The 12,419-nt window shown below is 55.5% G+C and overlaps 1 protein-coding gene across 1 annotated transcript in view; it reads right to left on the bottom strand.

Moving 5' to 3' along the window:
* The window catches only part of ATP10A (ATPase phospholipid transporting 10A (putative)), a 178,680-nt gene that overhangs the window by 1,759 nt on the left and 164,502 nt on the right, over positions 1–12,419 (bottom strand). Inside the window, 5 exon segments of the mRNA XM_058294818.2 lie at positions 20–100; positions 1,551–1,751; positions 4,156–4,281; positions 7,433–7,509; positions 9,251–9,578. Of these exon segments, the coding sequence (XP_058150801.1) occupies positions 20–100; positions 1,551–1,751; positions 4,156–4,281; positions 7,433–7,509; positions 9,251–9,578 (813 nt within the window).

Here is a 12,419-nt window from a genome sequence, read left to right as displayed (position 1 = left end):
CGCTCCCGGCCCAGCTTACCAGGTAGGGAAGGAAAAAGCAAACCAGGCTCTGGAAGGCGGCGTCGGCCATGTTGACCCAGAAGGTCCGCGGGCGGTACTCCTGCGACACAGAGGTGGGGAGGTTGCGGGCCAGCGCGCGTCTTCCCGACTGGCGCACGACCCGGGCTCTCGAGGAAGACCTGGTATCCCCGTGTTTTTGGAGAGGCAAAGGCAGCAAAAGGCTGGCTGAAAAAAAAGCTCAAGGAACGCTCGGGAACCCTTTGGGGATTCTGCATTTACAGCAAGTCTAGCCGAAGCCATTCTAGGTCAAGAAGAAGATGACCACCCGCTGTCTGATTCCTCCGAGGGACCGTGCCCCTGGAGTAGGAGCAGCATCTGAAACGTGGGGCGCTCTCCACCACTGTGAGCCCCCCCCACTCTGACTGCCTCCCAGGGTTGGAGAGTCCCTCAGAATGTTTCTTAACTGTGGGTCCTGACTTTTAAAATCAAATCGTGAACGTGCCCTCCTGTTCAAAGAAAAAAGCTCCATGCCACCGGGCAAAGTGCATTTGCTAGAGGCGAATGGACTCTTCCCCTCCCCCGGGTGGGCCAATCTGCCTTCACAAAGCTCGGGCTGCCCTTGCAGGCGGAAGAACCCAGCTAAATTCCCGAGCACTGGGCTGGCCGTGGGGAAGGAAGGATAGGTGGAGAAGGGCTTGCAGAGCAAACGTGCGAGTGCTAATGAGGCGCTTCGCCCTGATGACCCCAGCTCTCGCAGGGACACACGGCGTCCTTGCACCGTGGCCAGCCTTGGAGTCGGACCTGCCGCAGGGTGACAGGTGACCGCTGAGGCACCTCGTCACTGCCTGCCCCACCGCCACTGCCCACCGCAGGGTGCCCGCTTCTGTGCCAACCCCACGGAGAGGGGCTGTAAACTGAAGTCCGTAGGAGATTAGGGAAGTTGCCTTGTAAAGCAAACAAACCCTGAATTAGAGAATTGTGCCCCCTTCTTTTTGCGCACATCTAGCCATTCAAACTAACTCAAACCAGCCAAAGCCTGGACAGGTTTACTTGAATGGCTGGGGAAGAACAATTGGTATTTAGCAGGTCAGTCTATGAGACGTGCTAATATAAACAGATACTTGAATCCGTTTTGTAGTCACGTGTACTTTCAACCATTTCCCTAACCGTAAACCCTAACCCCTAACCCTTCCTGTTAATTCCCATGGAAAAGGGATCACACTTTTGCTTGTTTTAGCAAAACCTCTTATGGGCTGCAACCACCCTCCCAGGGACGCTGATCAGCCCCTCGTGGGCCGGACTTAGCCCCCCATGGACCCTGATTAGACCCCGCACAGGCCTTCTCTGGCTTCGTGGGCCCCGGGGCTGATTTCCACTCGCTGCCTGGTGCAGAGAGTTTCTACCTCAGTCACTTAATGCAGGCCGGCTCTGGTTTTCTTTCCACAGTCGGATTCTAAACTTTTAACCACGTGCATCCATTTCCAAAGCCGCGTGGGACCTGCCCTTTCAGGACGCGGCGGTGGGGAGGCGAGGAGGGGGCCAGCGGGTACCTCCATGTTCTGGCCGCTCCTGTAGAGCTGCGGCTCGGCCATCAGCACGTCGGCCGGCACGTCCTTGTCCAGGACCCCGGTCACGAGCTGGGGCAGCGACGAGAAGAGCAGATTGAAGAAGATCAGGTACCACTGGTCGATCATGGCGGACGCCGAGAACCCGCAGTAGAACTGGAACCAGAAGAGGAGGCCGACAAACATCTGGAATCGAGGAGGAGCAGGCTCCGCTGAGGGCTGCGGGCGGAGCTCTGCCGCCCCGATTCCAGTCCAGGGCACCGAAGGGCTTTCCGGATTTTACCGTGAAGGTTGCGGTCCCAGGGGTCATTCCTCCCCATGGCAGCCCTCCTGTCTCGCCCTCCTCTTCTTCCCAGGTCCCTTCCTCAATTTCTTGAGCACAAAGGGCCGCAGGGCAGTGGGAACTGGGGATTCCCAAAAGCCGCCCTTGGGGGAATGAGCTTTTGTGTTTGAAGAGCCATGGACCACTCACGCAAAACAAGATAAAACAATCTAAATGTTGAGGGGTGCCTGGGCATCTCAATTTCAAGAGAGCCAGCTGGGGACACCATCAGCTGAGCCTGCCTTCTTGGCCTGAAACAAAAGCTACCTGTAGCCACATCCCTGCTGGTGTCTCCCTCTTCCATTACACACCTTTCTAAAAATCTTTATTTTATGCAATGGTCCGTGAGAGAAGCAGCGGACGATCGCTGACTCTCACTGCGGGGAGAACGCACACAAGGATGATGGCAAAGTCAAGGGCAAAGCCCGGCACCACTGCCTTGGTGATCTGCAGGGTGAGTGAGTTAGAGGTATCACCTCTGCACGTTGCCGCTTTGCCGAAGAGTAAAGTGAGGTTCCGGGAGCTCTGATGGTGGAGTGGAGCCATATCTTCCCGTTATGACCAAGTCACTGGCTGTCAGTGGCCTGAGCGCATCGTTAGAGGGGACATGGCAGGTAAGCGATTGCAAAGCATTCTTATGCCTGCTAGTTTGTGGCCTGGCCTCGGTCTCCTGGTCCATGAAATGGGCATACCCCTGAGACCTACCTAGGCTGTTGCTGTGGGGACTAAATGGATGAGAGCTTTCACAGAGCTCGCGATACCTGGCGAGGTAAGACCTCGCCCCCGACTCGCTTTTGTCCTAAGCAGGACTACGACTTCGTTTGTTGGAGGCCCAAGAATGGCCAGCGTTCTCACCCCACGTGGAGAACAAGGGAACCGGGGATCCAGGGATGTTAACGACGGGAACTTGGTTTGCCTAATAAACCCGACTTGCTCAGGTCCCTGGGGGACAGGGACAGTTTCAGGAAGAAACACGTCACAGTCTGCACTGGGGTCCCACAGGCCTGGGCTGGCCTTCTGGAGCTGTCTCCAGCTCCATTTTTACCTTGACCCAATTCCTTAACTTTTTCTGAGCTTCTATTCCTTGGCCTGGGAACAACTTGTTGGGAATATTAGAAGAAATGACGGACAGTCTATATAGAGTAACTTATAATGACACAAATCTTCCAAGTTCTACATCAGCCTATGATTTACACCTCAATATGCACATTTTCCCTCTAGACAGAAAATGAGGAACTTGCATTTTTCACTGTCCTTGCTTTCTCCCTCCCTCCCTTTCCCTCACTGACCCCCACAACGCGGCCTAACGGGACATCAGTGAGCAAATGGAGTCAAGAGAAAGAGCAAGAAATGCACTGGGACAATGGAGACTGTTTTTTTTCTGTAGTAGCAAAAAGCCTTCTTTCCAAACCACTGTTGCTATGGAAACTGCTCTGCTCTGCTCTACCCTGGGAAGGAAGGCTCGCCGACTCTTAAAACTAGAGAGGTTCTCATTTTAGGAGGCAAAGAGATCCTCCCTGAGCTCCTCACGTACACGACGTGCCTGTTACCAAACGTCCTGGATCTTACCTGGACTCAACCCAGGCAGCTTTCTCCTTCTTACCTCCTCCAAAGAGAGCAGAAGCTCCTGCCAGGCAGACGGCTGCCCCTTCGGGTAGCCCACTCCGTCCTTCCCTTGCAACCAAAATGTCAAATGGTTCGGCCAACATCATTCTTGCCACCCCCTTAATCTGAGCCGTTTTAATTCGAATTCTAGAGATCATCGAGCTCCACGCCACATTTTTTTCAGATAAAGAAAACAAGACCCCGGTAAGTCCGATAGCTCACTCGCGACGGCGCCGCTGAGGAGGGACGTCCGGGTGTGCCCCGCCGTGTCCTCGTTGCTTGACGCCCCCACACACCCCTTCAGGAGCTGGGGACCTCGACGTTGGCACGTGGGCGCACGGGGCCTCGGCGGGCTGGGGATTCAGAGCCGGGGGAGCAGGAGCAAGGGGCGGCGAGCCAGCAGGGGCCGGGCAGCATGCTCTGGCCTTCCCTGTCCCATCCCAGGCAGGACCTAATCTAAGCTAAATTTCCAGGCCCCGACCTATCAAATGAGACACGAGCGGGTCTGAGTCTGGTTCCACTGGCTGACCTGACCGGGGGAAACGCGCAAGGTCGGGGCGGGGGAAGGAGCCGGCGGGAAGCGGGGGGTGGCCCGTGGGTCTGCGGCAGGGACGGTCCTGGGCACACCGGCGCCCCGCTTGCGGGCCGGCTTCCGGTACCCACCGTGTTCTTGTAGAAGAAGTACAGCACCATGTGGGCGAGCCGAGAGTAGCACCAGTGCCCGTGGACAACCAGGAGCCTCTCCAGGTAGCGGAACCTGGGCACGGCGAAGTCGCTGGCCATCACCGCCTGCGGGGGACAGCGCCTGCATTACTGGGGCACGGCCGCGCGCCCGAGCTCCCCTCCTCGCCCCCAAACACAAGGCACGCAGCGGAAGGCGAAACCCAGTTTCAAGCGGCGTGGGCGTGACTGGCAAAGGCCTGCTTGCCCGCCGAGCCCCCGAGAGCCTCCTTCAATTGCCAAGGTCAGCCTGACCCAGCCCCGGGTAAGGGCCAGCACCTCCGAGGGCCCGCCGAGGGTTCGGGGCTCCAACGCCGGGCGCGGAACGGCTCTGCTTGGTGTGCGTCCCGCCTGTGGACAAGCCCAGCAACCCGGGGCGGCTGCCGTCCCCCTCTCCACCCGTCCCGGCCCGGCCCCGGCATTTTATTCGTCGTGCTTTGCGCTCAGCCCTGAGTAAGCAGAGCTGCTCTTCCCGCGCCTCCGCCTCCAGGAGGAAGGGCCGCTGCCCGGAGGGAGCAGGTGGGGCTGCAGGAGCCGGCGCCGGTCAGCAGGGACAGACGCACGGCCGCGGACGCCACACACGGACACAGCGGGCCCGGCACCTGGCCGGGACCAGGAGCAGGAGCAGGAGCAGGACCAGAACCGGGACCAGGACCAGGACCAGAATCGGGACCAGGACCAGGACCAGGATCGGGACCAGGACCAGGACCGGGACCGGGAGCAGGAGTGGGACCGGGACCAGGACCAGAACCAGGAGCAGGAGCAGGAGCAGGACCAGAACCGGGACCAGGATCAGGACTGGGACCGGGACCGGGACCAGGAGCAGGAGCAGGACAGGGACCAGGACCGAGACCGGGACTGGGACCAGGACCAGGACCAGAACCAGGACCAGGACTGGGACTAGAACTGGGACCATGATCAGGACCAGGACTGAGACCAGCACCACGATGAGGATGAGGATCAGGACCGGGACCAGGACAGGGACCAGGACCGGGACCGGGACCAGGACCAGGACCAGGACCAGAACCAGGACCAGGACTGGGACTAGAACTGGGACCATGATCAGGACCAGGACTGAGACCAGCACCACGATGAGGATGAGGATCAGGACCGGGACCAGGACAGGGACCAGGACCGGGACCGGGACCAGGACCAGGACCAGGACCAGGACCAGAACCAGGACCAGGACTGGGACTAGAACTGGGACCATGATCAGGACCAGGACTGAGACCAGCACCACGATGAGGATGAGGATCAGGACCGGGACCAGGACAGGGACCAGGACCGGGACCGGGACCAGGACCAGGACCAGGACCAGGACCAGAACCAGGACCAGGACTGGGACTAGAACTGGGACCATGATCAGGACCAGGACTGAGACCAGCACCACGATGAGGATGAGGATCAGGACCGGGACCAGGACTGGGACCAGCACCAGGACCAGTACCAGGACCAGAACTGGGACCAGGAAGAACTGGGACCAGGACTAGGACCAGAACAGGGACCAGGACCAAGGCCAGCACCAGGACCAGGACCAGGACCAGGACTGGGACAAGGACCAGAACCAGGACCAGGAGCGGGCTCAGGACAGGACCGGTGCCAGCACCGGGATCAGGATGTACCAGGACCAGGGTGCCCGCTGCAGGCAGTGGACGGGCAGTCCGAGGAAGGGGCTAGAGTGAGGCTCCCGTGGCCAGGAGACGCCCGGCGGGAAGGCCCCTGCCCCACTGAGCCCTATGCTCTGTTCAGCGACGCTGGCTGCCGGACAAATGCTGAAGAAGGATGCCTTCTGCCCCAGAATAACGGAAACCCACCATATAACGAGGTTCTTTATTTGGAAAAAAATCAAACCAAATTAATGGCAGGAAAAGACAGACTCCTGCTTATCTTTTGAGGGTTATCCCATCCAAAAATGTCAGTGTGCTTTTAAAATTTAACTGGTTTCCCTACATTCAAATAGCACCTAGAAAAGAGCAAATTATACTTCATTCTGTTGTCCTTTTTGCGAAATGGAATAGCATTATTATATGAGACTGAAGAGTTTGAAATCTTTTCAATTTTTGGATTCCAAAGTTAAGGATTTCAAAGCAAATAACATCTCTATCATTTTTCTTGTTAGCATATAGGATTTAAATGGCCTGACGTATTCTTTAAACCTTCATTAATTTATCCCATTATTCATCCTCTCAAAAATCACTTTTTAAGATCCTACTATTGCCGAGCACAGACATGGAGACACAGAAACCATCAGACACGGTCCCGCAGAGGGCCAGTCTGAGAACTCAAGTCTAAAGGGAGAGCTGTTAGAAAGAGGTGGGTGACGTGGGCGGGGTGGGGTGAGGCGGGTGGGAATGGGGACCTCATATTTTTTGAATGTAACATTTAAAAAAAAATAAAGAGAGGGAAAAAAAGAAGTGAATGGGTCTCCATGGTAGGGCTCTTGGCCATCTCTGAAGGAGATACCCTCGAGCACTGTGGCTAAGCCCCTCCTGCTGAGCTCTCTCCGGCTCTCAGCCTTCAGCCCCTCCTGACCACCATCCATCGGCCCCCAACATACTCCTTGCCCCTTTGTGAAGGTGACAAATGCTCCAGGTGAGGCTAGATCTTCTTCTCCCCAAAGTCCATCTATTTAAAAAAAGTGTAGGATTCAAATTTAATCTCACGTCGGAAATTGTTCTCCTACTGTGAATACATCCCCAAGCATTGCATTTCTAATGGACCTATTTGTTCAAGGTCTGGATCACACGTCAAGAGCTGACACAGGGACAGATGAAAAATGCAAGGCTGTCTTTTTTTGCCATGACTATGTTCCACTTTCATCGGTTTCCCCGTGCTAGAGAAAAGCCAGGTGTTCAAATAATATGGCTAGTGTTCAGGAAGAGCGAAAGAGATGCCTTCCAAGGACGAGCCCTCAAGCTCACCTCACCCTCCCTTTCCCAGACCACTCATTTCACAAAAGCACACGTGCAGACGCAGGCGGTCCAGCTTCACTGCACAGTGCTTCAGAAGCATGAGGAGCAGCCGAGCGACATGCCACCTTATCTTCTACTGTTGGCTTAGGCGAAGGCAAGCACCGCTATATTTAAGGCCAGCCCTTGAGACAGAGCCTAGGAGAAGCTCAAAGAGCTTCCTCCTTTGGTCCTCTGGTGAGTTGGCGGCGAGGGGGGATGGGAGTCAGTGAGCACCACTGGCCATGCAGGGCACCCTGATCGAGCCTTACCTGCATGCCCTCCTGGCCCGAGATGCCTACACCCACATCGGCCACCTGGATCATGCTGACGTCATTGGCTCCGTCTCCTAGAAACAGCACAGGCGGGAAGGATCATTTGAGCTGAGATGCACAGGATCAGAGGTTCACGGAGTCCCCGGAAGATGGAGTCCTGAGAAGGGGTCAAGGGAAGAGCAAGGAAAGGGCCGCAGGGCGCTGGCCCTGGGGGAATCCGCCTGAGCGGTCCCGGTTCAAGCTGTGGCGCGAGGTCTGGAACTGCAGCCACACCGGGAGACGCTTCACCAGCGGGCCGGCGCCGAGTGGCCTGTCCAGTCCGCAGCCACTTCCGCACTCCTGGCTTATGAACCGGTAATATCCTCGCACGGTGTGAAGCGCAAGGAGAGGTGCTATGGGCACCCTCGTCGTTAGTACTCAATGACTTCGGGCCTTATCACGTGGTCAGCTTATCAGCAGAGCTGACCCATTGGTGCTCTTGTGAGCCGTTTTCTAAACTAAACACAGCAAGTTGAATTCTGCCCAGAAAACTGGAAAGCTCCTCTTGCATATCACCAGCCAGTTTACCAGCTGTCGTGCTCCCTCAGTGCCCTCTGGGGGCTGAAAAGGGAGAATTTCTATTTACTCAGGCAACCTGCCGATGGGAAAGGCTTAGGAGAACAGGGCGTCCACAGGTTAGAGCTGTCATCACCCTGGGGGAAGGCAAGCAGAGACGTGCAAGAGTGACCCTACAGGGACAGGGGCTCTTCTTGGAACTGGGCAGCCGAATGGCCCAAATCCCAGGGCACGCCACAAGCCGCAAAAATGATTAAAGGACATCTCTTGTGGTTTTTCTGTCCCTTACTGAGCCGGGCCCAACATGGGCCATAAGCCAAGACGTGTTCAGCTGAAATTCTGTGAGGCGATAAAGCACGTCTGCACCTGTTCCCAGAATGTCCACTCAGAATGAAACGTGGTGGGCCACCAGCGTGGGACCCCGGGGCCACTCCTGGAGGCTTTAACGCACACTCAGACAGCCGTCCTCAGCGGCCAGCACGTTCCCTCTCTCTTTTGAGAGTCTGTTTTTCCTTTTTAACTCACAGAGGATTCACCTCCATTTCCTAAATGAACACCAGGACAGAGAATAAAGAGGGAAGCCAGGTGCTGACCGGACACTGCAAATGGGCCTGACCACCGGTGTCTCCAGCAGGAAGGGAGGGAGGAAGAGGGGAGGGAGGGAGGGAGGAAGAGGGGAGGGAGGGAGGGGGGAGGGGAGGCGGACTTCAGGCTGCAGGAGCAGGTTTAAAGCCTCTGGGTCCTTAGACTTTCACCCAAGGAGGCTCAAGGAGAAAAGCGCAGGGTTCCACAGGGCTTTCTCCCCCCTCCCCTCTCCCTCCCCTCCCCTCCCCTCCCCTGCCATCCCCCTTCCTTCCTTTCCCCCTTCTTTCTTTCTTCTTTTTTGAGGTACTGGGGCCAGGATTGAACCAGGGACCTCCTATGTGGAAGCTGGTGCTCAACCACTGAGCCACACTGGCTTCCCCGAACTGGTTTATTCCTTTGTTTTGCTTGCTGCTTTTTTTAGGAGGCACCAGGAATCGAACCTGGGACTTCGTGTGGGAAGCAGGTGCTCAACCAGTGAGCCACGTTGGCTTTTTAGGTTGTTTTTTGTTTTGTCTGTTTTTAGGAGGCACCAGGAGCCAAAGCCGGGGCCTCCCGTGAGGGAAGCAGGTGCACAACCACTCCCGCCATGCCCGCGCCTCCCCCTCCCCGCCCCCGCAACTTGGCCCGGGGCTGGCGTCCAGCCCAGGCTGGAGGGCGCACGGCCGGCGCACTCGCCTATGGCCAGCGTCATGGCCTTCAGCTTGCCCCGGACCAGCTTCACCACCATGCTCTTCTGCAGCGGCGTCGAGCGGCAGCACAGCACCGAGCGGCACTGCTGCGCCAGGAGCAGGAACTTGTCCTCCAGGCTCCTCTCGAGGGCGTAGGCCAGGCTCCTGCCATCCACGACCAGGCTCGGGCCGGCGCCGGGCGCCGCGGGCGCGGAGGGTGGGCACAGCGGCGCGAACCCCACCGTCACGGGGCCGGGTGTCTTCTCCGGGGCGCTGCGGGCGCGCCTGGCCTGCACGTAGCAGAGGCACTGGTCCAGCAGGGCCGCGCACGCCTCCTGGAACACAGGGGGCCGTGAGCCACGGGGGTGTGGCCTCGCCCGGTCCCCCGAGGACCCCTGTGCTCCGCCTCGCCTTCCCGCGCACCGAGCGGCCTTGCACGCGTCCAGCCCTGGCGGCCTGCCCAGGATGTCTCCGCCTGGCACCGCGCTGGGCTGGAGCGGTGAGGGTCCACGTAGGAGGGCACGAGCTGGGCTAGGTGTCTATGGGACTCGCCTTTACCAGGGGAAGCAGGCTCACAGGGGTGCTTTGCTGGGGAGTCCTGGCCATGTTACTCCAAACTCCTGGGCTGTGAGCCTGGCGCAGTCCTCTAGCGCACCTGCCCGCGTCTCTCTGAGGCCCTTTCTTGGCCCTTCTTGTTTCCGATTGTACTAACAAGCATGCACAGCGCTCCCAAGAGGCTTTGCTGTGACTCTCCTCTAAAGAAGGTAATTATCAGCATTCTAAGCTGTGCAGGGCCACCAAGACCATGGATTTTAAAATGCACGATTTACTAGGCAGGGCCCTTCCGAGACTCGTTACTGAAGCTGAGTTTCGGGGGGCGGGAACGCCTGTTGGGGAGCCTACAGGAGGAACCAAGGGCAGGAGCAGGGGCGCGGCAGGGGTGGTCCCCGGGGCAGAGCATTTCGGGAGCAGGGGACGCCAGGGAAGCCAGGGCGGCTGCCGGTCCTTGTGGACAGGTGTCCCCTGGGTCAGGAACCAGGGCCCAAGCACAGCCCAGGAAGCCCAGGTGTGGTCGACAAGCACAAGAGCACTGACAAGGGCCCTTCCTATTCGGGGAAGTGCGCAAGAGGACAGGAGACCGAGCAGACACAGCCATTCCCTGGGGATTCGGCAGAGGGCCAGCGCCCGCACGACGACGGCCACCAGGCCGAGGCAGGCGGGGTGTGCTGAGCGCCACCGGGCACGGAGGGGGAGAGCCTGGCTTCCGGGGGGACGGGGGAAGGTCTCCAAGAGAAGGTGGGCTCCCACTGCGTTGGGGACCTTGAGTTCTCTGGTCCTAGCACAGAATACTTTCAGGGCCACGGCTGAGTTTCAGCTCCAGGGAGGATGGAGCGGGCATACTTCATCCTCTCTCTCCCACAGGACACGGCTGCAAGACCCAGACAGAAGTCACCTCGAGAGGACAGAGACCTTCGGAAGATCCCGGGGACACGATGACAGATACCGGCCCCACGAAACGGACAGAAAGATGGGCACTCTTGGAAAAAAAGTGGAAGATTTAAAGAAGAGCTAAATAGAATTTTAGGACCCCAGAAATACATAATCCAAGCTAAATACGTCACTGGATTTCAAACAGTTTCTGGAGTTACTTCACCACAAAGGTGGGCAGTATCTCCCACACATAGTGACGTCCTTCCAAAAAAGCATGGAAAGGGGGAGAAGGAATAACTTTTCAATGGAGAAAACTGACAAACACTGCGTCGGTCCTGATGCTGATCGAGATCCGCTTCAACAGTGAAAAGTTATGGTGAAGTATTCGCCTCACGATGATGAAAGCGGCACACCTCGTGTCTGTGGTCCTCCTCCAAACCCGTGAGCCCATCTCATCACCAGAAAAACAAGAGACAAATCCCCAAATAGGGACTTCTCCAGAATGCCTGCCTGGCACTCCTCAAAGCTGCGAGGGTCAGAAGAAACAAGGAAGGTCAGAGAAATTATTGCAGCTAAGGCTCAGAAGGCACACAGACTGGGAAGGAAGAAATCAAGCTATTTCTGTTCATAGACAACATGACTGTCTCATAGAAATTCTGAGAGATTCTAAAATAAATTCCTAGAGCTAATGAGTGAGCTTACTAAGCACCCAGCATTTGAAACCAGCACACAAAAATAAACCACATTTTTATATATAAGCAATGAACCATTTGGAAAATCATATCTAAAACATACTATTTCTAGTGCCTCCAAAAAACAGATATACTTGGGGTATAAAGCTATCAAAACATGTATATAATCAGTGTGCTGAAAACTATACACTACTGACAAAAAAATCAAAGCAGACTTAAATAAATTGGAAACATACCATGCTCATGGATTGGAAAATCAGCATAATAACGATATAGATTCCCCCAAAATTGATCTTCAGATTTAGCACAATTCCAGGATTGTTTGCAGTCAGAGACAAACAGATTTTAAATTCATGTGGAAAGGCAAAAAAAAAAAAAAATTGACTAGCAAATACGATTTTGAATAAGAAGAATAAAGGTGGAGGAAATCATACTACCTGATTTTAAAGACCTACAGTAATCAAGAAAGCATGGTACTGGAGAAGGGAGAGACACATAGATCAATATGACTACTGACTGGGTTAAAATATTTGCAAATAACCTATTCTACAAAGAATATTTATCCAGAATATATAAACAACTGTCAAACAACATTAAGAAGACGAACAGCGCAATTAAAAACTGGAAAAAGACTTGAACAGACCATTCATTAAGAAGGTATATAAATGGAAAATAAGCCCATGAAAAGGTATTTGACTTCATTAGGAATTTGGGAAATGTGAACTAAATGGGAAGCAATATCACCTATTAGAATGGCTGACACAGGAACACTGACGGCACCGAGCACTCCCTGCACAGCATTTTGGAGGACCAACTGGCAACATCGTATAAAGTTAGATAACTACCTACCACAAGACCCAGCAATCCTACCCCACGTATTCACTCCAGAGAAGTGACAATTTATGTTCACACAAAAACCTGTGCACCAGTGTGTACAGCACATCTATTCACAGTTGCTCCTAACTAGAAACAACTTGAATGTTCTTCAAGGAGCGATGGACCGACAATACGTAGTACATCCATACAACAGAACACTACTCAACAATCACAAGG

The sequence above is a fragment of the Dasypus novemcinctus genome, chromosome 3 (genome assembly GCF_030445035.2).
Source record: "Dasypus novemcinctus isolate mDasNov1 chromosome 3, mDasNov1.1.hap2, whole genome shotgun sequence".
NCBI lineage: Eukaryota > Metazoa > Chordata > Mammalia > Cingulata > Dasypodidae > Dasypus > Dasypus novemcinctus.
This window is presented reverse-complemented; position numbering and strand designations above follow the sequence as displayed.